The sequence below is a fragment of the Gastrolobium bilobum genome, unplaced genomic scaffold (genome assembly GCF_033153095.1).
Source record: "Gastrolobium bilobum isolate Gb01-03AN ecotype WA unplaced genomic scaffold, APGP_CSIRO_Gbil_v1 utg558, whole genome shotgun sequence".
Taxonomy (NCBI): domain Eukaryota; kingdom Viridiplantae; phylum Streptophyta; class Magnoliopsida; order Fabales; family Fabaceae; genus Gastrolobium; species Gastrolobium bilobum.
In genome coordinates, this window is record NW_026896319.1 from 10,013 (window position 1) to 36,876 (window position 26,864).

The 26,864-nt window shown below is 38.1% G+C and overlaps 2 protein-coding genes and 1 non-coding gene across 3 annotated transcripts; 1 reads left to right on the forward strand and 2 right to left on the reverse strand.

Moving 5' to 3' along the window:
• The first annotated feature begins 11,013 nt into the window (after positions 1–11,013).
• Positions 11,014–11,577, forward strand: LOC133298943 (uncharacterized). The gene is made up of 2 exons (XM_061498334.1): positions 11,014–11,124; positions 11,194–11,577. Exons 1-2 carry the CDS (start codon positions 11,014–11,016, stop codon positions 11,575–11,577), a joined length of 495 nt encoding a protein of 164 aa, XP_061354318.1.
• Positions 11,578–13,071: 1,494 nt separating this feature from the next.
• Positions 13,072–15,106, reverse strand: LOC133298944 (uncharacterized). The gene is made up of 4 exons (XM_061498335.1): positions 14,937–15,106; positions 14,532–14,729; positions 14,200–14,389; positions 13,072–13,806 (listed from the first exon to the last, which is right to left on the reverse strand). Exons 1-4 carry the CDS (start codon positions 15,104–15,106, stop codon positions 13,072–13,074), a joined length of 1,293 nt encoding a protein of 430 aa, XP_061354319.1.
• Positions 15,107–22,152: 7,046 nt separating this feature from the next.
• On the reverse strand, positions 22,153–22,258 carry LOC133298953 (small nucleolar RNA R71). The gene has a single exon (XR_009749875.1). It is a non-coding gene; the product is annotated as a small nucleolar RNA R71 (small nucleolar RNA).
• Positions 22,259–26,864: the final 4,606 nt, after the last annotated feature.

Sequence of the window (26,864 nt, forward strand, 5' to 3'; positions counted from 1 at the left end):
TTTTAAATACTTTATCTTGAGATGGTTTCATGTAATTTACTCTAAACAATAATACCATATTTTTCATTTTTAATATCAAGTTATAGTTAGTATTGATCTTTTGTGAATTTCTAGATGGTTAGAAGTTAAAGTATTTATGGGTTTGGATCAAATGCAATTGGAAGTTTAGGCATGCTTGGTGTTGGTTCAATTACAGCTCGAAGTTCAAGCCCTATCTTAATTTGGTTCAACTATAGGAGGAAATTCAACCATGCCTTCACTATACTGAGATATTTTTATACGTGTTTGACTTATACACCATATATACCATCCCCTCTTAATGCTTTTGTTAAGAAGGATATAAGTATAGCATTCCTATTTTTTATTAAATTTGGACAAACTTGGTGAACTGAATAAGTTTTTGTTATATGCTAGTAAATTTAGAATAGAATCACTGTTGGTTAGTAATTTTTCAAAAGATAGAGTATCGTTCTTAGGGAACGGTATGAAGTATTTTCTATTTATTTTTCTGAATTAAAATTTCTGTAATTGAAATTTAATTGGTTTTTTAGAACAAGAAAGTTTTGTATAGTTTTTATCATGCATTAGAATTGAACTAAAAAGTAAAGAAATGATTATCAATATTAAAAGGCTTCTGGGTATATCTCAAAATCATGGATGACAAAAATATTTGCAAACTGCAAATTCGTACAGTGCTACAACGAGTTTATCTCAGTTTCTGAGTTGCTACGGCAAGTTTAGTTGAAACTTTCCAGAATCAACATTAAGGTTCAAGAAGAACTTTTCCCAAAGCTTCTTGAATCTTTACAAAAATTTATCAGAAATCACCTTTGATTATCCCTAATCCAAAAGGGTTCATTTAACACTTAATAAAAATCCATTTCCCAATTTCTTTTTGTTGAAAAACTCAAGTTCCATTCCCACGGATTTCTTGAGTTGAAAAGTAAAAGAATCAAACAAATAAAATAAACGAAACAGTACAAAGAACATCAAAAATTCATCCAATCATTTTTAACATACCCAGAAAAGAAAGGAAACTAGAAACCCATATTCAGATAACGAAAATCAAAGATTAAAGAAAACAGAAAACATGCATTAAAAGATAAAATCAGAAGAATTATTTAACAGAATACCGATCCTAAACTAGAGCAGGATCTTGAATCTCCATCTGCATGCACCTCCTTCGATCCTTTCTTCTTCAGCTTGTCAATGCTTGAGATTCTGGATCTTGAATAGTGATGTAAGAAACTTTTTGCACAATGGTTCTTAAACACTTAGAAGTTCAGAAAAATTACAAAAGAGATTTTTAAAACGTAAAAAACTTTTGGAAAACCTAAATCTCTGAAAACTAAATCTATATCTCTCTTCTCTGTTTTTTACAAACCACACATATTAACTAAAATACTAAAAATCCTTATCATCAGCAGCCGTCCATCTCCTTTCATCCAATGGTTATGAATTGATCTCTATTTGACCCATGTGCACCTTGCGATTTTTTTTTCTTCTCAGCTGAAAGTAAAAATGAAAATATAACATGTAAGAAAATAAGCCAAATTCTTCTCTCTTAATTTTTTTACCTCTCTTTTTACTTTCTTTTTCAGCTTGGGCCATTTTAATCTCTTTTGGCCCATTTACCTGCAATATCACTTATTAAACAGCCCAAAAGATATTAAAATAACATAAAATAATACAATATTAACATATATAATTTGGTGCTAACAATTACCATTCCTCTTTTCAATTTTTGGTTGTATCTAGATTACAAATACTTTTAATTAGATACAATTCTATATTTGATTATGCCTAGTTGCGTAGTTTTGGCATACTTGTGAGTTGTGACCCAACAAATTACTTAATTGGTAATTTATAATGTGTGTTTATAAAAATTTATTTTGTATTTAAAATAATTTATAATTAGAATTATACTATGATGGGCCATCATCATGTTGGGTCGCCCAACAAGTCCAACCTCTCACTCACCAAAGGACAAAAGACCTCTTTACACCTCACTCATACACACATGTGACCCTCACATGTGAAAAATCAATGTTATTAGAACCGGACCGGTCATTGACCCAGTCTAGGTACCGGGTCACTGGGTCAATGGTTCAACCGGTGGGTCACGGGTTGAACCGCATAAACCGGATATATATATATATATATAAATTTATATTTTATACTTAATTATATAATAAATATATTAAATGGTGCTATCTACACAATAACCTGATGTAGTTTAGTGGTATTTGCTATGTTGTTTATCCTTAATGCAAGGGGTTCGAACCCCATTACATGCAGTTTTTGAAATAATTCTCTTAACTTAAAAGTTATATGATAAATATATTAAATGGTATAAATTATTCAACAAGTGATGGTGGCGTAGTGGTAGGAAACGGCTCTCTTTACACCAAGGTAGTGTGTTCGAATCCCACTTGCTGCAAAAAAAGATTTTGTAACTAATTTTGAAAAACCGGTTTGAAGGGCAAACCGGTACCGGTTTACCGGTCGGACCGCGGTTTATGACCGGGTCACTGGGTCAATGCCGGGTCGATTACTTAAGCGGTCCAATGTTATAACCGGACCGGTTGATGGGCCGGTTTCCGGGTCAACCGGTCGGACCGACCGGGCCGGGCCGGTCCGGTTTTAATAACACTGTGAAAAATCATGCTGCCTCGGCCTGGAACAGTGTCCAATTTGCCACTGTTCATCATAAAATTTACCAGAATGCTACGCGCACAGTAAAAATTCTCAAACTGCCACGCAGGCTAATTCGCTCCACAGTGCAGCGAATTAGGCCTGATGATGTGTCACGTCCTCAGTGGTCCACGTATTTCGCTACACAGGGTAGCGAAATACGTGGTCAAATGGTCAGCCCTGCCAGGCAACTTTTGGACACGTGTCAAGCCACCCGTATTTCGCTAGTCTGTGTAGCGAAATACGTGGCAACGGTCACCTGCTGCCCTGCGCATGTCAGACACGTGGCAGCATGGCACGAATTCGCTGCCTTGGGTAGCGAATTAGGTGCAAATTTTTTGCTATATATACCCTTCCGTCCCCACCCCCTCCCCCCACCAATTTCTCTCATCCTCTCCCTCACTCTCTCTCTCTAAGTGCATTCTCTCTCTACAAGGTTAGTAATTTATTTCATTGCTTTTATAATATGTTTGTTTCATTAATTATGTTTTTTTTATAAATATGTTATATTATTTAGTGTTTAGGCATGAAACTTTAGGTTAGTAAATATGTTATATTATTTAGTGTTTAGGCTTGAAACTTTAGGTTAGTAAATATGTTGTAGTATTTAGTGTTGATACTTGAAACTTTAGGTTAGTGAATGTGATATATTATTTAATGTTGATATTTCCAACCTTAGACTAGTAAATGTTATAATTTTAAATCATGCAAAAATGATTAGGTGTAATTTATTTAATTTATTATTTAAGCTTTAATACATGTGTAATGTTATTTAATTTTGGTTTTTGAAACCTTAGGCTAGTAAAATGTGTTAATAAATTTTGCACAAAATATATAAACGTTAATAATTTATAAATTTAGATTTTGGGTTTAGGGTTTTAAAACCTTAGGCTAGTAAAATGTGTTAATATTATTTAATGTTGGTATTTGAGCCATTAGGTTAATAAATGTGTTAATTCTTGATAATACGCATAAATGACTTTGGTTAGGTCTACATAATTAAATTTTTTTATTATTTTATAAACGTTAATAATTTAGAATATTGTTTAATTCTTAAAATTTTGAAACCTTAGGTTGGAAATTATGTGAATCTATTAAGTTATAAAATCGTAGGTTTAAATAATTTAATTTATTATTTATGTTTTAATACTTATTTCATTGTTAGTTACTGTTGATCTTAGACACGATAGGTTATGAATTTATTTTAATTTAGTTAAAGCAGTAACTTAAATGGAGAAAGACCTTTGAATTGTGCTTTTATTAATTTTATTTATTTAGCCAAATATTCATGATTTTTTGGTTGATGATTATTAATTTAATTGTTTAGGATTAATTTATTTAGATATGGAGCATGATGAGGCACCTCGTCCTGGGTCTCCACGCAGCGTGATTGACCCTGGGCCTTCAGACAAGACTCTCCTAACTTTACAGGAGAAACATATATCCACACATGTGTGGAACACCTGTGAGGATCTGAATGTCCCGGATCGTGTGATTAATGTGCGACATGCTGCGACACATGATCACCGTGCCATTCCTGAAGAGATTGAGCCATGGTTGAGGCAGGCTGGCTTCTACCATGTTGCGCGCCTGCGCAATCATGAGGTTAGTAGTTTTTTATTTTATCACTATCTCCTGACTTTGGCATATGGCATTGTGATAAATATTTATTTATTGCTGATTGACCACATATTTTTTATGATTTCAGATAGACCATTCACTTGTTTCTGCGCTTGTCGAGCGATGGCGCCCAGAGACACGGACATTTCATATGCGGATGGGCGAGGTCACCATTACCTTGGAGGATGTGCATCATCTACTAGGATTGCCCACTGATGGTGAGGTTGTGTCCGGGTGCCATGGACGACATCCATTTAATCAGTTAGTCAATGACTACTTAGGCGTAAATCCACAGGCTGGTAGGGATTTGTCTGGAGGTTTGCTGGGTCTCCACTTCCTACGGCAGAAGTTTCGGGATTATGCACGCCACGCAAACACTGAGGTTGACCGTATGAGATATACTTGCGCACTAATTTTGCGCATACTCGGGGGGACACTGTTTGTTGACACTGCTTCCAGCTTCGTTCCTGCGAGATTTTTAACATATTTGGATAATTTTCAACGGTGTGGAACCTACAGTTGGGGCTCTGCAGTTCTCGCCGTATTATATAAGGAACTGTGCAAAGTCACTGACAGGAGACGTTCTGAAATGGGTGGATGTGCACTCTTATTGCAATTATGGGCGTGGACCAGATTCCCGCCTATCTCTCCTGGAATACCCGAAGTCACTGATGTACATGCTGCTTATGGACACAGGTAATATTAATGTTGTTAATGTAAATTATTCAAATTATACGAATGTTAATATTTTAGCAGTTCTTGTATGGTAATTATCGCTTGTGGACTATTTGGTGCAGGTTTAACAGTTATGATGTGCGGCAGACTGTGTGCACACACATTCGCAGGTACCGGCATCGTCTGGACGTTATGCGGAGACGTGAGTTTTGTTGGAGACCGTACCTGGGTTTCGAAGGTCATCCACCACCTTCTGACACCGTCCGTAGATGGATCTCTGTCTGTCCACTTATTTGTTACCAGGTCGTTGTCTATCAGCAGCCCGATCGAGTTCTACGGCAGTTTGGATTTCAGCAGCCTGTTCTACATGCTCCGATAAGTTGTCTTGACCTCTTGACGATTAGCATCACTGGCAAGACAGACGTAGATTGGAGGGAGAGACATGGATTCTTTATCGCTCAGTGGGAGGATAGGGATTCTTTGGTACTACAAGAGCTTTTGCCACTTGCACATAATGATGCAGATCCTGATGTTGATGGTGCTGATGCTCAGGGGATTAGGAGAAACCCCGTTCGACAGGCCAGGTTTACTTGCATGCTGTCACCATTTGACCATGATCAGGCTAATTGCGCAGGGTATCATGCTCGACAGCATTGATGTGTTATTTTGTTGTGTCTGTATGTTTAGGTTGACTTTGCTTCAGTAGTCTATGGACGATGGACTGTTATGACGATATGTTATGCGCGACTTATGTAGTTGTTGTAATTGCTATGATTATCGTTGTTTCCTTTGGTAATACAATATTGTTACAAATGATGTTTTCTTTATAATTATGGTTATGTTCCTGCCAAAAAGAAGCATTGAAATACAATAAAATGTAAATGGCGGTACTAAATATTATAACAAAGCCAACATGTCAGTGTACATACATCACGACTTTTGCGAATAACTAAATACACATGTTACTTACGCATATAATAAATATTTAAGACTCATTCACTGCTGTGGTTGCTGGCGCGAAGGACAATTGCGTTTATTATGCCCAACAACCCTACAATAACCGCACCTTGTTCGAGTAATTGCCCCTTCACGCGAATCCATTTCATTGTGAATACGTGTACTTCTTGGCCTCCCCCGTTGACGTCTCATAGACACATCTGGTATAACTGTTGCATGTGCAAATGGCGGTATGAAATCCTCGTTACCAATTGGATACCATTGACCCGAATAAATTTCACATTGATTCTTGGCACTGTATGCAGGGTCTATGTACAATGTGGGATCGTGATGCGTCGATGTACATGCCGCAATGACATGGCTACACGGGAACCTGAAAGCAGTGAACTCACCACACTGACATGTACGGTCAGATAAAGAAACCGACCATTTCCGTCCCTCGCGATGAGTCCGGACATTATACGACTCTTGCACTTCGAATCTTGTCCTTTGCGCGATCAAGATTATTGGCTTGCAATAATTGAATGCTTCACAACACTGCTTAAATGTCCAAAACACCCTTCTGAAAACCTTGTGAGCTTGGTCTAGGCATCCATCAATGAAATGGTCACACAAATCCAGCTTATATGCGGATCCGGGAGAAAAACGCAACATGTAATCCAGCCACCTAGGTAAGAACGCATACGACTCGTCCCAGTCACCAAAAACTTTCACAATAGCCTTTTGCTTTGCCTTCCATGCCTTCCTATACGATATATGGAATCCAAGGCTAGTAGCGATCTTTTCTTGGATAAGGCCAATTTTGACACTGGGCTCCTCTCTTATCATTTATGTTTATGTGGTCAAACAACACTGTATTAGTCAACAATAGACAAAGTTTTTATAAATTTAATATGAATAACTGTACGCACCTAAGATCAATGAACAAATGAGATTTGAGTCCAACTGCTTGTGATCTTGGGTAAGAGATTGACTAACACATGTGTGTTCGTTGTTCCACATGCCTATCGCCCATTTGCTGCCGCCTTTTTTTTGGTATGCTCTCATCCTCATTGGACAACCCGCGTTATGATTTTGACAAACCATAATCAACCTTTTCGTATCACTTTTCAGAACGACAGTTGTGCGATGATTTGCCATACAATATTGTTTAATTGCCATCTGTACATCTTGCTTAGTGTCAAACATTTGGTCCTTATATAGCTCGTCGCCGATCTGCCAGTTAGGTATTTGTGCTCTATTCATATCATCCAATTCTTGGTCTGGATATTCCCAATTAACATTCGTGAAATGGCTTACTCCAGACCAAAATGGTACATTATCATTTCCTGCATAACAAGATATCCAAAAACCCAATATATAATGTAAATGTCGTTATATTTGATATTAGATATTTTATTATAAAGCATTAATCCTTACGTACCTGCAACAGGAGGATCTTGCATTCCGACAATGCCTGGCGATGGAATTGGTTGTTCAACTGCAGTAGACGGACAACAATCAAAGTCACCATCGACATCCGTATCTGATGACTCGCTATCTGGAACAAGACCTTCATCACGCTCTTCCTCGGAACTATCCGTACGCCAAGATGGATCGTACATGTCGTTGGCTGGAACCGCTTCATACAAAATTTCTTGGGTTGGTGGTGCAAGCGTTGGGGACGCGACCTCAACTTCCAGATTAACCTCGGGCACCATGTTTATGTCGATGATGTCAGTGCATGGATTGCTCGGTTGACTGCTGCTGGATTGTCCACCGTAGTTGACTTCTGCATACAATTCAATAAATCTTGACTCGCCGTGTTCAGAAGTGCTTGCATCTACTACTAACGTTACATCTTCATCGTCGACAATTTCCACACCAACCCATTGCACCGGGTTACCCGAGGCACATCTAGCGGTCAACCGAGTAACAGTTTGACCACGTTCTAATCTTAACTTCTTGTATATTAACTTCTTCAGCTCGTGAAGATTGCATCTTGGGCTCATGCGAAACATTTTTGCATCACCTTCAAACACTTGTCCGTTTGGACCAAAGTATTTTCTTCCATTATAATAAACAGTTGCTATTAAATCATTCCTACCCTCACTCATCTTACAAAAATAGAAATAAAACTAAGATTCAACAACAACACAAAAGTAGTAAACCTTAACATAAAAGGAAAAATATGGCACTGGTAGTTGATACCCGAAATGGAGTAATTTATAGCTCATAATTCGCTAGGGGGGGTAGCAAATTAAGTATCATAATTTCGCTGTACCCCCTAGCGAATTAGTGGGGAGATGACACTTGGCAGATATTACATATTTCGCTACCAGTCATGCCAAAAATAACCACATAATTCGCTACCTAGTACAGCGAATTATGTGGGGAAGTGACACGTGGCCTGACTTTGAGTTGACATGAACTGACCCTTCTGCTGCATATTTCGCTGTACAGGGTAGCGAATTACGTGTTTTACAGGGGTGTGACACGTGTCCAAAAGTTGCCTGGCAGGGCTGACCATTTGACCACGTATTTCGCTACCCTGTGTAGCGAAATACGTGGACCGCTGAGGACGTGACACATCATCAGGCCTAATTCGCTGCACTGTGTAGCGAATTAGCCTGCGTGGCAGTTTGGGAATTTTTACTGTGCGCGTGGCATTCTGGTAAATTTTATGATGAACAGTGGCAAATTGGTCACTGTTCCCCTCGGCCTACTGGACAAAACGATTTTGGTACGCACCCTTTCCAAAGCAGGGGAATCTTTCCCATGATATATATAGCTCGCTCCTTCATTCTTCACCCATTTTCTCCCTACTATGCTAAAATACATCAACTAAATTGTGCTCTCCACATCTCACTTTGATCCCTATAGCCTTTGTTTAAGTCTTATACCAATTAATTCTCTCCTTGAGCTCTAATCTATTATACTAATTTCTTCTTTTACATTGAGATATTTTACCTCTAATGATAAACAACCTCCTCTTAGTTTTATGCGTAACAAGATCAAAGAGCCTTAAGAAATAAAACAAGAAGAAATATACATTTAATATTTTAGTAGTTTATTAGTTTAATAAAAAATTTCTATGCATGTTTTTTCTTTCTTTCTTGTAGCCATATAATTCATAAGTTGGATGAGTGTAAGGGAAGCTCAACTTCATATATCACTTTGCAATAAATGATAACTGTTGATTGACGAAAATCAACGATTAAGATATGATTGTAAGAGGTTATAAATGAAAATATGTTATAAGTATAACCTTACTCCTAAAAATAACTAAAAAAAAAAAAATTTACTTCCATAGAGATAGAGGCAACTAATTAATAATTCATTGAAAAACTCAAAGCCTAATGAATTTAATTTGGGCTTATTTCTTGGACCAATGATTTAACCCTATTGTTAAGCCTTAAAGTCCTTAATGGCCACAGCCCACAACTAGTTTTATAAAATGTCTTCATCCAGTTTTTAGTGTTAGTGATATTTATGGCCCACACTGATTCGAAGACTAGTTATAACCCATTTTTCTGTTAATCCTGTGGAATTAGGGGAACCCAGCCTTGAGTTGAACCAAAGGATGTCTTTTGGATCTAGATTAAATTTGGTTATGATGAAATTATTGAAAGTGATTTTTTTTTTCTTTGGAAACAATTAATGATGAATTTAGACATTATGGTTTGATAAATTTAATTTAGACATTATTGTTTGATAAATTTTGTAACATAGAAGAAGGGTATAATAAATATATCTCAAATCCAACAAAAACTGAACTAGATGTAATTTTTTATTCCCAAATCTAACCTTATTAACTTTCGAACAAGTCCTAAATACTTGTAATTCCAAATCAAGCCCCTACCTGCTCATGGAGAATACGGTTTCTAATAAAGGGGAATATAATCGACATATATGATGACAATAGCTTGACAAACATAATCAACAACATGATAATAGAGTGGACTCAATGATAATAATCAGAAAACATCTTGGGCGGAGAGCTGTTCTGCTTGGGTCTTCTTGTAGTGTGTTGTACATTGATATGTTTGTTCCCATCCCTAGTTGTTGGTTTTGCAGTAGTGGCACGCTTACCTCTCCCCTTTGGTTTACTGGTTTTGGGGGATGATTGGTGGTTTCTAGTTGCAAAACCACTCTTAGCTGCAGGTAGATTATTGGTGGATGATTGGTGCTTCAAGCAGTTTCCCATTTTTGGTCTTGTAAAGTAAAGATGGTTTTTGCACTGTGTTTTTGCTGAGAGAGATTAAGAGAGAAAGAGAGAGGTTTATAGAGATAGGTGATAGCAAGGGACCACTCACACTCCAAAAATCAGGGAGTGTCGTGTCTGATACGCTCCGACACGTCAATACGCTCCGACACGATTTGACACGGTGTCCGACACGCGGTCAACATTCCCGACACGTTGACCATTTCGACACGCGAATTTGACTGTGTCCGACACGTTCCGACATGCTCCGACACGGTCAAATGGCATTTTCCTAAAAAAATTATTTTTAAAAAAAATTAAAATATATTAATAAAGCTTCCATCTGATCATATCAATTTTATTTTTTGAGTAAATACCCTTTTTGGTCCCTAGCAATATTAGCGAAATCCATTTTAGTCCCTGACAATATAAAAGTACCAAATTGGTCCCTAAAGTTATGAAAAAAGGGCCACGTTAGTCCTTCTGTCAACTCTTCCGTCACGGTCAAACTAACGGTGCCCATGTGGCACGTTATCTGCTGACGCGGACTCCACGGTGGAAAGCTGGACGACGACGGTGGACACCCATGGAAAGCACGACGTCGTTTTACTTGAATGCAATTAATTGATAAAACCCAAATAATGAACCCTAAAATTGAAAAAAACCCAAATGCCTTCAATCGAACCCTAAACCGAAAACTCCATCCCCCAAATTGATGAGCAAATCTGTAAACAGCAAAACGCCGCCAGAAAGTTTGCACTTTGATGATTGAAACTTGACGAAAGACATTAAGCCATCAACCGGATTTCTGGGCGTGGGAGAAGATGAGTGTTTCTTCTGGCATGGGGGGGTCAAGTGGGAGTAAATCAATGGGGGGAAGAACAATGGCAAGGACCACTGGTTGGTGGTGCAAATGTGGGAGACAAAGCATTGTCTATACCTCCAAAACTGAGAGGAACCCAAACAGGGCTTTCCTTGGGTGTCCTAACTTCAAGGTACGAATTTGTAATCTGCCCCTTTATTGAGTTGGAAAACTTGCTAACCATGGTGTTTATTTTTTTCAGGTGAAGAAGCCCTATTGTGATTTTTTTAGATGGGTAGATGACATGTGTAATGAACCCATGGAACTGGAAGAAGCAAGAATTCACACTGTGGAGTTGGATGTTGCTGAAATGAACTTCAAGTTGAAGTATGTGGAGATGATGATGAGAGAGCAAGATGTGAAGATTACTGAGCAAGGAATGAAGCTTCATCAGCAGGAAAGAAAACTGAATGATGTATACCTGAAGATGGTGGAGGAGTTAGATAGGATGGACAAAAAAATTAGGACAGTTGATAGGTCAGCTAGGGTCTTAGGTGCTTGTGTTGGTGTGATCATGATCTGTATGTTTGTTGTTAGTGTGGTAAAAGTGAAAACAAGTGACCCAAATGTATTTTTGCTTCAGTGAATTGTAATGAGTACTCCTTCCTGTTGTTATACAAATTATGTGTTAGTTCAAATCTGTTTGTGTGTATTATCATATGACCTATTATAAAAAAGCCTTGAATGTATTCCTTAATATATTATGGCATTATATATTATTGCATAGTTAGGCATCGATTGAAGGATAAAAGATTGCTACATTGTATCACAAACAGATATAGATTGCTACTGATATAGACACATAACTCATGACATTGCTGATACAGAAGTTGCAAACTGTTATGCATATTTTGTTACTGATTGCAAAACTCGAGGACCAATTAGGTCCCTGGCAATGTTAGTCGAGGGTCGTTTTGGTCCCTGACAAAGTACACGGGGCACTTATTGGTCCCTGATTCCAGAATTATAGGACATCAGTTGTTGATGTCCAAATCAACAAAATGCAGCACTCATTTTAAAAAACAGTAGTGCATTACATCAGATACACTTGCTGTCCCTGACCTATATGCTTTTGAATGCAGTCCAGATCAACAAAATAGAAGTGCATGATATCAGAAATGCAGCATGTAGGGGTCCAAATTGGTCCCTGACAATGATTGTCGGGGTCCTAATTGGTCCCTGCAGCCAAAAAATTGGACATGATCTGTTTAATCAGTAACACAGCACAAACCTGCACCAGAATGCAAATATGGCAGCTAAATGACCAACAACAAGCTAACTCAGTTAAAAAACATAAAATGGACATGAACTTATCACATTCATCAACCCTGCCACATAACATGCATGTCCAGAAATAAACCAGTTACATATAATTGTCTTCCTACAACTAGAAACCAGTAGTGCATTACAAATAAAAGCCAACTGATAGAAATTACAGGTGAGGCCTATAAATACAATCTTGGCCATGCATCAAAATGATTACATTATATCTGTAAAAGGCCTCCAAAAAAAATGGCCAGGATGTACAAAAAAAGGGCATTATATCCACTCCTTTTCAGTTGGCTCATGCACAACTCCCTTGTTCGTCTTCATCAGCAGCTCATTTTCTTGAGGATCGCCTTGGTGGCATGAAACCAGGTGTTGTCATGAAGTGCATAAATCTGCTTCGTGTGCCAGTGTTGGCTGCCTTAATTGTCTCTTCAGTCAACACTGCATTTGCTTCTTCTGGATTTGAAGGAGGTGGGCTGCATCCTCTCAAGTTGATTTGTTGTGCCTGAGAACTACCAATTTCTGACGGGCCTCCTTGACTTAATGGGATTTCATTTACTGAGTCTGTGCCAATCCTCACAGATTGTGGTCTTGCTTGTCTCTTGTCTGTTTTGGAAGCTGTTGGCCCCTTACAACTCTTGCCATAGTGTCCAGTCTGACCACACTTACTACACTTGGCTTCATATGTCCTTTTAACTTTCTTTGTCATGCTCCTTTGGTCTTCAGTTGGGTCCTTCTTCCTGTGTTTCTTGGGTCGCCCAATTGGCCTTTTCAGTTTTGGTGGAAGAGGTTTGGATTCATCAGATGCAGGCTAATACTTGTCCGAGTTCACTGGGTTTAAGGTGTGCTCATATGTGGCATGCAATGCATCAACTGTAAGCCATTGATGGACATAGTTCTCGGCTGGCTCGTTTTTGTGACAAATTGCTGCTATAGCATGCTCACAAGGCAGTCCAGACAACTGCCATACATTGCATGCACATGTATGTGTTGTTAAATTGACTCCAACTCTATCACCTTTCCCACTGACCTCATACATAACTTGCTGCAGATTTCTAGTCCAAGTGGGTGTCCATGAATTGCTAAGAACCTTTAACTGATCCAGTTTCAATTGCTGAGCAGGAGCTATTTTACCCCGAACAGTTCCTAACACCCTCTGATGTGCAGCCATCCTCCTCATAATGTAGCATCTCGGTTCCTCCAATAGAGTGATAATCGGTTTTGACCTATACCCAACGATCTTGGCATTCCATACCTCTGCCATGTTGTTTGTGATATTATCACATTTAGGCCAGTGGCTGAAATAAGCTTTCACCCAACTTGAGGGCTGGATGCCATCCAAGTACTTCCATGCAGCCTCATTCTTTACTTTCAACCGTGCCATGCATTGCTGGAACTGGGGGACAGTGGTGCATCTTGAACACTCCCAAACCATGGCTTGAATTGCCTTGTCTTTCCATTGCTTTATGAAATTCTTCCAAACGTGCTGCACACAAAAACGATGATATGCACCAGGCATCACCTCTTGCAGTGCTGAAATCAGCCCCTACACACAGACACAAAAAAAGGTATCACAAAAACATATATAGATTGCCACAAAGTGTTGTTGACTTAAATATACGAGGATCAATTAGGTCCCTGGCAATTGCCATCGAGGGTCGTTATGGTCCCTGACAAATTGCACGGGGGACTAACTGGTCCCTGACATTATCAGGAATGCACTTAACATCAGCAATGCACTTAACATCAGCAATGCAGTTAAAAATGCAGTTTATGTAATCATGAAAATGCAAAAAAACCAATAACTAATAAGCAGGTAACTAACAGTAGAAAAAAATCATTCAACAATTGGATCAATCTGAATACTAAAGCAAGTTGAAATGAAACAAGCTTAACACACCTTCTATTGGTCAGAAATAAAATTCCATCCAAACACTACGTGAGGGCCAATGTCTTCCTGTAACAGGGTTAAAAACCACTTCCAGTTCTCTTTTGTTTCACTATCAACAATTGCATATGCAATGACATAGAAACTTTTGTTGGCATCCTCACCAACTGCACTTAACAATTGACCTCCATAATATCCATCCAAACCAATTAAGGGCCTGCAGCCAGCTTTGAACCCTTTTCTTGCATGCATCCAGACAAATGTACAACTTAGAAAATATGGGAGAGGAGTTCAGATCAGGTTGTGGGATCACTTGCATTTGACATGTAGACCCTGGATTGCTTCTCAATAGCTCACCTAAGTAGTCTCTCAATTTTGCGTACTGTTCTTTTTCACACCCTTCTATTTTGGCCTTCGCTTTCTGAAGTGCTTTGGTCACTTTCTTCAAATGGACATGAACTTTGTACTCCTCTTTCATGCGGTCGTAGGCCTCAGCCCTTGTCATGTTCGGTTGTGTCATTAGCCTTTTTTCTAACTTCTTTGCAACCCAATCCCTACTTGCCCTCTTGTTTCTAAAAAGTCTGCAGCAAGTGTGTATGTTATTAAAAGTCTTGATTTGGAAAGCTTTCATTTTGTTGTTCCACGAACAGTAAATCGTCCAATCACATTCATCATTACTACACTTTGCTCGGGCCCTTACTTTGTCATTCTTCAGCCACTTGAATTATCTTCCTAGATCAATACTGTAGTCTATGACAACATTTTTAAATAATTGAAGACTCACAAACTCCATTCCTACCTCTAAGTGCACATGACCAAACTCCTCATGCACATTAAATTTTGGATTGACAACCTTTTCATCCTCTTCAGCACCACTTGAAGGAGGCGTGTTCAACTCTTCAGAGTTATACCCATACCCATCCTCCTCGAAAGACATTGACTTCTCCTCCTCTTCCATTGTATCTTCCCCTGCCACATCTTCAACCTTCTTTTTTCTCTTCCTGTTTTGCTTTTTTTTTTCCAGCAGCTTTACCCTTCCCCTTGCACTCCTCTTCACTCTCTGTTTCTGTATCATACATAGGTGGAGGAGGTTTATATGCCTCATCCTCCACACTATCTTCTGAATCAGTAGAAAACCCATCACCACTGCCACCCTCATCCTCCAACCCATCACCCTCATCTCCACCACTGCCACCCTCATCCTCCAACCCATCACCACTGCCACCCTCATCCTCCTCTCCACCACTGCCACCCTCATCCTCCTTCCCACCACTGCCACCCTCACGTGCATGTGCAATAACTTCTTCCGGTGAAACATAGACAAGGGTTGCAATGCAATCTTCAAAATAAATTTCTATGAGATTTCCATTACTCAATGCAGCCTTGACCATCTCCACAATATCAGCGTCCGTATTCGAAGGCCTTAAACCTACATCTAAATTCGTTGCGTTTGGCATGAGCCACAACATTTGATTACACGTCTCATACCCATAACCCTTGAACAGAGTATCAAGGTCACGCAGGTTGACGAAGTCAGCATCCATCTCAGGTAAGTCAACCACTTTGCCATTTACATAGGTTAGGACCCCTTTATCATCTATCCTCAACACACCCCCATAATGATACCTTATCACTATATATTCATCCATCTGGAAAAAAAAAGCAACACAGGGCTGTAAATTACAATATATTCATGTGAACATCAGGGGCCACAAACCAATTTAAAAAATGGCAATAACCATGTACATCAAACTCATCACTGCCGACAGGGGGGACAAGCCAATAACGTGGAAAAAAATTGCACCTTTACAAATTATGCATGCTCTAAAAAATTGGTGACCACAATGCACTAAAAAATGGCAATATACTTTACAAACCGATAGTGAAGGGGACCACATACATAAATGGGTATTTTTTTTTAACCCTAACCATGATAACTCACAATGGAGCGCACATGGGGGACCATTCTCCAACAAAGAATAGACAACATCAGGTGATGGGGGACCACAAATATTGAAGATTTCCTAAAAAAACACTTACCTTACTGCATGTAAGAAAACCAGCACACTTGAACTTCCCTTAACCACCACAGGACCAGCCTTTCGACAACCTTCAAAGTCCACGCTCGATTGCCTTCCCTGCAACCACCGTCTTCGACAACCCTCACCGTTCAACGAAGCTTCCAGTGGAGGTCAACAATGGTCTTCCAATCATATGCAATAACTTAGTGAAAAAAACGAGTCTCCACGGTTACTTGCAGTGTTGGTGCCTCTTCATTTCTGAAGAATAAAACGACGTCGTTTGGTCCTTTGGAGTGCTTTGCTATCCTTTTGATTCAAAACGTCGTCGTCCAGCTTTCCACCGTGTCCACCGTGGAGTCCGCGTCAGCAGATAACGTGCCACATGGGCACCGTTAGTTTGATCGTGACAGAGGAGTTGACAGAAGGACTAACGTGTCCCTTTTTTCATAACTTTAGGGACCAATTTGGTACTTTTATATTGTCAGGGACTAAAATGGATTTCACTAATATTGCTAGGGACCAAAAAGGGTATTTACTCTTATTTTTTTGTCTTTTTTTTCCTTAAGTAGATAAGAGATCATCTCAGCATCATTGTTGTCAATTCCTATTACGCTCTTGTTGTATCTCCTTCTCTCTGATCTCTCTCTAATATGATTTGATCTCTCTGTCTGATATTATCTCTCTCATCCCAGTTCCTATTTTTTTTATTAAAGCTTTCACCTTTATAATGTGTTGATGGATATTATTAATTTAGTTTCATTTTTTTGTTAAATTATTGAATATTAAATGAAATATACGCTATATAAATTAAAGAGTAAACACCATTTTTGGTCCCTAACAAAAAACACGGTCCCCATTTTAGTCCCTTACAAAAACAAATTAGTCAGTTAGTCCCTAACAAATTCAAAGTGGACCCATTTTAGTCCTTTTGAGGGACTAATATGGGTCTTTTTTGAATTTGTAAGGGACCACGATTTCAACTAAATGGGTCCACTTTGAATTTGTTAGGGACTAACTGACTAATTTAATTTTGTAAGGGACTAAAGTGGGGACCGGGTTTTTTGTTAGGGACCAAAAAGAGTTTTATTCTAAATTAAAAATATTATTTAATATTAAAACGTGTCTCAACATGTCAAAATCCATATTTTTTTTAGATTGACGTGTCGGAGTGTCGTGTCACGTGTCGCGTGTCGTTTCGGTACTAATACACATAGGAGAGAAAAGACTAATAAGGTGGTGTGGAGGAATATATTAGGGGTGTTCGAGGTCTGGATTAGATCGGTTTTGAAAGCAAAAATCATCTGATCCAATCCTTTCGGTTTGATCATATAATCATCCATTCGGTTTGGATTTTTTTTTCAAATCCGATCCGATCCAATCCAATCTTTTTCGGTTTGGATTGGATCGGTTTTCGGTTTTTTGAAAATCCCAAAATTTATTTCTTGATTATTGTGCAAATTACATCTTTGTATATATTGGCTTTGTAATTTTTTTTTTTTTTAAATACAAGAGCATTAGTAAACTATAATTTTTTTTTTGGGCAATGAGATATGAAAGTTTACAAAGATAAAACTTTATTGATGAGATGTGACTAGATTTTTTCTTGGGTTTAGTTGATGGATTAACGGGTCTTGGGTTTAGAAATTTTTGGACTATGATTAGGGAAAAACTCAAGTAGGTAGAGGGGAATTAATATATTGGATCGGTTTGAATTGGATCGATTTTCATCAACCCATCCAAAAACCGATCCAATCCAATTAAAATTTGCGGTTTCTTTCAGTTTTCGGTTTTTCAGTTTTTGATTTATTCGGTTATCGGTTTTTCGGTTCGGTTACCGCAGTTTGAATCGGTTTGGATCGGTTGATGAATATATACATGAGAATGAGTCAGACCTAATAATTTCTTGTAGGAAAGTGGGTGTTCCTTTTCCTAATTTTAAACTTCTTCTTTTTTTCCCCAGATAATTGTAATGACGTGATGGGATCAATCATTCTTAGTCAACGTGTCTTTGAGTTGCCATATTTTACTAGAGTTTAAATGTCTCTTGCTTATTTAACAGAGAAAGTTGGAGGGGAAATATATCTTCAGATATAACATCAAGATATTACAATATTCAATAATTAGGGAAAAAATACTAAAATATGCTAAGACAGAAAAGCTAAGTTCTATACAATATTAACATAATATCAAAATAACAACTCTGTTAAAAATGTTAATTACGATATAAATAATAATAATGTTTACATAAATCACTATATTTTATTTTTTCGAGCTTGATACTTCTTTCAGAGTTCACGAACAACTTCTGAGGATATGAGTTCGGCCTTGTGTGTAGTTAGGGTACGCTTGTTGGCCCAACAAATTACTTAATTGATAGGCCTTGTGTGTAGTTAGGGTACGCTTGTTGGCCCAACAAATTACTTAATTGATAATGTTATAATGTGTGTTTATAATAATTTGCTTTCTATTCAAAACAATTTATAAATTATAATTGTACTATGAGAGCTTTCCAAAAAAAATTAACCAAAACAAAACATGCATTTGATCTTTTAACAGTTTATTACTTTACTAATTTAGCCATTTTTATGCATCACATGCAAAAAAAAAAAAAAAAAAAAACGTTTTCTTTCTTATAGACATATAAATCATAAGTTGGATCATTATAAGGGAAGTTCAGACTTCGGATATCACTTTGGCTGAGAAAAAAAAAATATAAGAAGCAACTAATTTATGATTCATTGAAAAACTCAAAGCCCAATGAGTTTAAAAGGGGCTTATTTCTCATGGCAATCATTTTTTTTTAAAGTTAATGGAATTGAAAAACAGACTACAAGTCAGTATACATACGTGGGCTAGCAACACCCATCATATCTCTTCTGTTGCGACTCAGCAAGTGTACCGGTCGTTAAGTAATAAAAGTGTACCGGAGTACGAGATTGTTCCCACGAGGATTGGGTTTCAAACAATAGTTCACTAATCGCGGTTTAGTTGGACAATCAATATTTATACGAAGAAAATTGAAATTAAAAAGAAAACAATTAATAACATGCAAATTAAAATTCAGAATTAAAAAGCAATTGGAAAGATGATTGATTTAAAGATTAAAAACAAGGCTAGTTAAGGTTTCGACTTTTCTCCCAATCTCCTCTATATGCTTTGAATTAAACTGTCAAGAATCTTCTCTTAATATAATGCCAATCAATTCTTTCTAAGTTAATCAGGGCTCAATTCATTGTTACCCTAAATCTATGTGATCTTGAAAGAACTCTAGTTCCCCGATTATTTCCCAAGAAAACATGCATTAAGATCAAGAATTTAAAGATTGCACAATTGCCCCATGTCTCTCCCTAGATCACAAGGATTGTGATAAATTTATCAAATCAGGGTTCATACACCAACATCCCTATTGTCATACAATTCCCTTAAATCAATCTATAAGGAGCAAACTCATAGAAAGCATTAAAGACAGATAAATTTATTCAATTATAAAATGAAAAGAATTCTGAGACAATTTAATTCAAAACATACGATTCAATTGAGTTCCATCTACCCCTAACTACATAAATATCTAGGCTAGCATACTGAATTCAAAAGCAATAATAAAGAAAAGAGAACCCCTAGTCTCCATTGGTGTGATGTTGACTTGGTTCCTCAGTGTTCCCACGCTCCGCAACAGGATTCCTCCTTCAGGTCTCTGTGTAGTTCTCTGGATTGATGAAATGGTGGTTTTCTTGGCCCTCAACTCCCTATTTATAACCATTGAAACTATATCTTTTAATTCTCCATCCAATCTTTCTATGAATCTTGATCAACTTTTAAATCAAATCTTGATTTGTTTCCTTTTTATTCAAGATACTTCAGATTGGGCTGATTGGGCTCGTGTTGGGCACTCAAGCGCGCTACAGGGCGCTTGAGCGTGCTCCTGTGCATAGAATTCTTGAATTTGTTTGCCCACACGCGCTCGAGTGGTGATGTGCCTCTGGCATATGTAGTTTTCCAAGCTAAAAATGATAAGGATTAAGTCATAAAAGAGCACTTTATATACATATTCGCTTATTATATTGACTTTTCCATTTCAATGATATTTCTCACCTATTTGTTATGTTTATATAGGGAGAAAGAATGAGAAAACGACATTTTAAAATATTGTTGGCGTAAATCCGTTCGGGTAGGGGTTCTGAGATGCACCAGTCACACCTGGACCATTTTTCAGAGAAGTGGCGCGATCCTGCGCCAGCCTTGCTAAGCCATTCTCCAGAGAAATGGTGCGACTTTACGCTATAGTGGCGCGGTTTGGCGCCAGATTGGATGCAGGCATACATACCAGAGAAGTGGAGCGATCCCCCGCCAGTTTGCGAGAAAAATGTCTGTGTCCAGTAAGGGCAATTTTGGAAGTAGCAAATGAGGATTATAAAAGCAACGTTGTGAGGACATTTGAAAAGACTTTTGGACGTCAAAAAGAAAACAAGGATTTCAGAAGGAGGAGAGGAACGAAGGATTGTTCTTAGTCTTCTTTTTGTAATTACATTCTTCATCTTTATCTTTATCTTTTATAATTTTATGTAAGCCATGACAATGGTTGGCTAGTACTCTTTATTGTAGCTAGGGTCACAAACCCTATGTGAACCCTTGTTACAACGAATTGATTTATTTTTACTCGTTTATATATTTACATTTATCTCTACTATGTGCGTAATTTCTATCCTCTTTATTAGAACTGCTCAATCTAATAGTTGATGATAGTTTGAGGGTTAGAACCCTAGATAGGAATATTGGGGTTTTGATCTTGAAAGGGAGTAGGATAACAATTTGTATGCGTGCTAGGAAGATACGTATATTTGATTGCAGATGCTTAATTTATCGTGTTCATTGCTTAATTCCATGAGGAACATTTGCAAGGAATTGGGGTTCCAATTGGGGTTAAAGGGTTAACCTTGCAAGGGATTGAGGGTTAACTACTTAATATTTTTAGATGATAAATTATCTGAGTATCTATTTAAATGAGTATTTTAAATCAATCCAGAGTAAGAAGCGGGAATCATTTGGTGAGTGCGCTCTAGCTACAATGCTTTCTAATATTTTATAAAACCAATCTCTGTTTTATTCTTCATAACAAAAACCCTAAAAATATAATCTTGCCTTTAGTTCTTATTTTTAATCAAATCAACAATATTTTTCACACATATTCGAATTCCTTCCTTCTTAAAAGGAACGATTATTTGATATTCGATCACAATCCCTGTGGAGACGATACTTTTCTTATCATTTTATTACTTATGCGATTGGTACACTTGCCGGATAGCATCAAGTTTTTGGCGCCGTTGCCGGGGATTGGCGTTTTTTTATCATATAATCTTGATCTTTAAGATTGGATTTTGTGAATATTTTTATGTTTATTTTATTTTTATTTGAAAAGTGCTACTAATCTCTTTCTTGAGTTGTATGCGAGGTAAAATTGCAGAATTTCTGTTTGATCCTGAGATTACAAAGACCGAAAGGAGGAATAGAAAACTCGCTCAGAAAAAGCTTGAATTCAAAGAGTTTGGTACTCTATCTGAAGAGACACGGGAGATACCAATTGAAGTACCAATCATGGCAGCAAACAATGATGAAGGAAATCTACTCATGGATACTATTCTTACTCCAGCTTTCAATAGGCTGAACTCAAGCATTGTTCATCCGGTAATTGGTAACAATAATTGGGAGCTAAAGTCTTCTATTATTCAATTGGTGGAGAGAGCCCAGTTTGTAGGAGAGAAGAATGAAGATCCTCACAGATTCATAAACAGATTCCTTATGATATGTGACTCAATCAAACATCCTCAAATGTCCAATGATGCAATCCGGTTGAGGTTGTTCCCTTTTGCTGTTAAGGGAAAGGCTCTTAGTTGGTTGGAAAGGCAGCCTGCACTTAGCATTCCTACATGGGATGATTTGTCCCAAAAATTCTTTGCTGAGTTCTTCTCCATGGAGAGGTATAATCAGATGGTGAATGATATCACCAATTTCACTCAGTTAGAGGGTGAAACTATGTGTGCAGCTTGGAACAGATTCAAGGATTTGATGAGAAGGTGTCCTCATTATAACTTGACTGCTGGCAATCAAGTGAGAATCTTCTTCAACGGTTGTACACCTGATATTCGGATGGTGTTGAATGGTGCAACAGGTGGTACTATGAAATCCTTGATAGAAAATGAGACTCTTGAGCTGATTGAGAGAATGGCCGCCAATGAAAATGAAGTGTTGTCATCTAAGCCTAAAAGAGGTATTCTTCAGCAAGGCAATGATGTTGTGCTGGTTGAAAATAAGTTATTATCTCAGCAAATGCCAAATTTGACTTCAAGGCTTGATAAGATGCAGCATTCTGGTGTTCAGGCTCAAGCTGTTGCTGTTGTGTGTGAATATTGCCAGGACAATCACGAGTCTAATGAATGTCCTTCTTTGCTGTCTTCTGATTCTCCTCAACAAATGCAGGTAAATGGAATTTGGTATGACCAAAGACCTCAGCAGCAAAATGTTTAAAGAAGTCAGAATTTTTCTGCTGGAAGTAGTAATTATCAAAGGAGGATTCAGGGAACTGGTCTTGATTTCAAGTCTAACAACTATTTGCAGCCTCCACCAATCCAACCCAAGGAGCTTTATGATTTGGAGAAGCTAGTAGGACAAATGGCTCAACATTCTAATGCTTTTATGGAGGAGACTAGAGCTAATACTAGAAACACAAATGCATCTATCAGAAATTTGGAGAATCAAATTGGCCAACTAGCTAAGCAAATTACTTATAGAACTCCAGGTGCCTTCCCTAGTAATACAATTACTAATACGAAGGAAGATTGTATTGCCATCACAACTAGAAGTGGTAAAGTGGTGGAATCTTCAGAAAAGCCAAACATAAATGTGGGAGCTGATAAGAAGTTTAATGAGGTCGAGGAGCCAGAAAAAGAAGTTGTAATTCCTTCTAAGGTTGTGAAGCCTCTTCAGAAAGGTGAAGAAGAAGAGCAACCGATTGTTGCTGAAAAGAAGAAATTTAAGATGAGTCCTGGATATGTGAGAGCCATGGCACCTTATCCTGAAAGATTCAAGAAAAATGCTCAGAAGCAGCAATATGCCAGATTTCTTGATATCTTCAAAAAGTTGCACGTTAATATACCCTTTGCTGAAGCCTTGGCTAATATGCCCAATTATGCCAAGTTTATGAAGGACCTCTTATCAAGAAAACACAAGTTGCAGGAATGTCAGATGGTAACACTCACTGAGGAGTGTAGTGCCATAATACAAAAAAAGTTTCCTCCGAAGCTTCGTGATCTAGGGAGCTTCAACATTCTAATTGCTATTGGTAACACTAATGTCGGCAAAGCCTTATGTGATCTTGGAGCGAGTATAAATCTGATGCCACTGTCTGTTTCTCTGGGAACCTCTGAGCTCAAGCCTATTATGATTTTCTTGCAACTTGCTGACAAATCTTTGAGGAAACCCAGTGGTATAATTGAAGATGTCCTTGTGAAAGTGGACAAGTTCATTTTTTCAGCTGATTTTGTGGTGTTGGACATGGAAGAGGAAACTGAAATGCCTCTTTTGTTGGGTAGACCTTTCTTGGCTACTGCTCGGGCTATGATTGATGTTGAACATGGGAAGCTCGAGTTAAGAATGAATGATGAGACTATCACCATCAATGTCTTTGATTCTATGAGAAAATCTTCTGACAAAGGTGATTGTTTCAGGCTTGATGTTTTAGAAGAAGTGGGAAAAAAAGAGAAATCTTCTAGTCAGGAGCATGAAAAAGAACTTGAGGCGCCTGATATTGTTCCCTTTAAGGAAGAAAAGGGTATAAATCTTTCTTTTTCTAACCACAAAATTCTCATGGAGGATAATGTCAAACCTGTGAGGCAACCTCAAAGGAGGCTTAATCCTACAATGAAAGAGGTGGTAAGAAAGGAAGTCGTGAAACTTCTTGATGCTGGCATGATTTACCCGATTTCAGATACTGGTTGGGTAAGTCCAGTGAAGACTGTTCCAAAGAAGGGAGGCATCACTACGGTTCACAACGAAAAAATTGAACTAATTCCGACCAGAATTATTACTGGTTGGAGGATGTGTGTGGATTACTGGAGTTTGAATGCCACCAAAAGGAGGACCTGTGAGAAGAGACACCAAGACTCTGTCTCTCAAAGAAAATAATACTTGAAAGAGGTAACCGTCAGGCTCGTGACGTTAAACAAGCGTTCATTGGGAGGCAACCCAATGTAGATTTTATTTTATTCTTAAAAAAAAATTAAATAAATAAAAAATTAAAGAAAAAAAAATGGCAGTACCAAATGGGTTAAGACTTCTGCTTCTGCAATTTTTTGATGATTTTCGGTTTGTTTCTGCGGAGGCCCAAGAAACCACCAGTTCCTCCATTTGGTGAGTCATCCCATGCTGCTGAGGGAGATGACATGGAAGATTGATTATATCTCCTTGCTGCTGGAGATTTTTTTTTTGTTTTAGTTTATCTTTTTAGAACTTGTGCTGTTTTATTATGACCATAGGTTGATGTTAAGGTCACTTAGAATATCTTGTGGGTTTGTTTATGTCCCATACACTCTGATGTTTTTATTGTGCAGATTATAGTTTATTCTATATATTGCTGTTTGTTCCATGGTGCAGATATTTCGCTAATCTTTGGGTTTAACTATTGTTGGGGAAAACAATTCTTTAAATCTGGGAATGGTAGGCTTTGGGAAAGCACTCTAGAAATGTAATTCTTTCTATCAGGGGAGATATTTGATGGGACGTAAATTTGTTCCCATCTAAGCCCATTTTGATGGCAAAATACCATACGTTCCCTCATCTGATAAGCAACTTCAGCATGAAAATCACGTGTTTTACACATTTGTGACAAAAACACAGTGGGGGAACGGATGGTAACGTATTCCTTTAAAATATATTAAAAGGGGAACGGACTGAGACGCATTTAATGCACCTGCTCCATTCATTTAATGCATCTGTACACTTTGCAGGTAACGTATAGTTAAAGACTTCTAAAAAGCAAGGCGGTGCACCAACTGAGCAGCTGGAAACGTGAAGAGCAGAGAATCAAGAGTTCTCATTGGCTGAAAAAAGAAGCAAAACATGGGAAGGCCTGCAAACAACAGCTAATCATCACCAAATCCTGTTCCATTCAGCAATTCACGCAAGCTTCACACTCTGCTGCCACAGTCCCGTCCCCTCATTCAAGTAACTAGCTCCAAGGGAATTACAGTCTTTCCATTCCTCTTCCAGCTATAAATAGGACCTCCCTCACACAAAAACATCATCGAATCCTGGAGGGTTTGCAGTCCGAAAGGAATAGATCACTTAGTAGTAGTTAGTAACTTAGTTTAATTTTCAGTTGTAACTATAGTTAAGCGACAACCCCTCTTCCCTTCTCTGTAAACAACCATCAAGACTCCTCACGAGCAAATACCCATCTTTCTCCATTTTCTGTTTCTTTTTGTAAACTGTCTTTTAAATTAATATAAGTGTTTTTCTCTTCGTTCCAATCGTTATCTCTTGACTGAATCTCGGGTCTATGTGATCTCAGTTGAGAATAATTATGTTTAAACTATCAGCCATGAGCTGAACTATCTGTGGAATGGCTAAACTGTGAAACTCTTAAAGAACTGTTTTCAAAACTCTTGACCGAAGTTTTTTGTATTTCTTTGGCTAAGTAAGCTATATTCATTGTGCGCCAATGGAAATTGGGTACATACTGAGAAAGGAACTTCCATAAGGAAGGGATTTCAGACAGCTAAGCCATTGGGGGAAGGTAGATGTCATGGCAAAAACGCTACTGGTCACCTTAGGAATAAGGGTCCAACTCGTCCATTTTAAGGTTCTGAACTAAGTACCTGTTGGAGTCAAGGGAGCCATAGGAATATGGAAACTTGTGCACTTGGGTTGGAACTGAGGGACGAATCTGTGTTCTGTAAGAACAGAAGAACGTCCTCTATCAGAACTTATATTTTTCCACCATCAGCAAACCACCCAACAAGTTTTTGGCGCCGTTGCCCGGGATAGAAACACTAACTGTTGTTCTTATCATTGTTTTCTAACACATATGCTGTATATATGCCTTTACTTTTATATTTTTTTCTCTTTATCACTGAATCGGCTGTGCATATATATACCCTGTGCTATTGGTTTATGAGTGAAGAGTTTGAAACAGACTCTAACCACGCCATTGAAGTACCTGAGTTTCTCTTTGATCCTGAGCCAGAACGTACACTCCATAGGAGAAGAAGGAATCTCAGGGAAAGATTTCCTGAAAACATGGCTGATCACAATAATAACAATGAAGAGGTTCCCCCTGAACAGAACTTCAGAACTTTGGCTGCTTCTTTCAGGAACAGACCAGATAGGGGAGTAATCCTTCCCCCTGTAGCACCAAATTTTGAACTAAAACCTATCATGTTTCACATGATTAGGGAAACAGGGGTCTTCAATGGACTCCCTGCAGAAGATCCTTACACACACCTCACGACATTCCAAGATATTTGTGATAACTTTAAAGCTGAGGGTGTAACAGAGGAGAGGATGAGAATGAGGTTGTTCCCTCACTCCTTGGGTTTAAAAGCTAAAACATGGATGAAAACTCTCACCCCTGGATCAATCCACACATGGGAAGAACTCTCTAACAAGTTCATAGAGAGGTTTCTCCCAATGTCTCGACAAGCT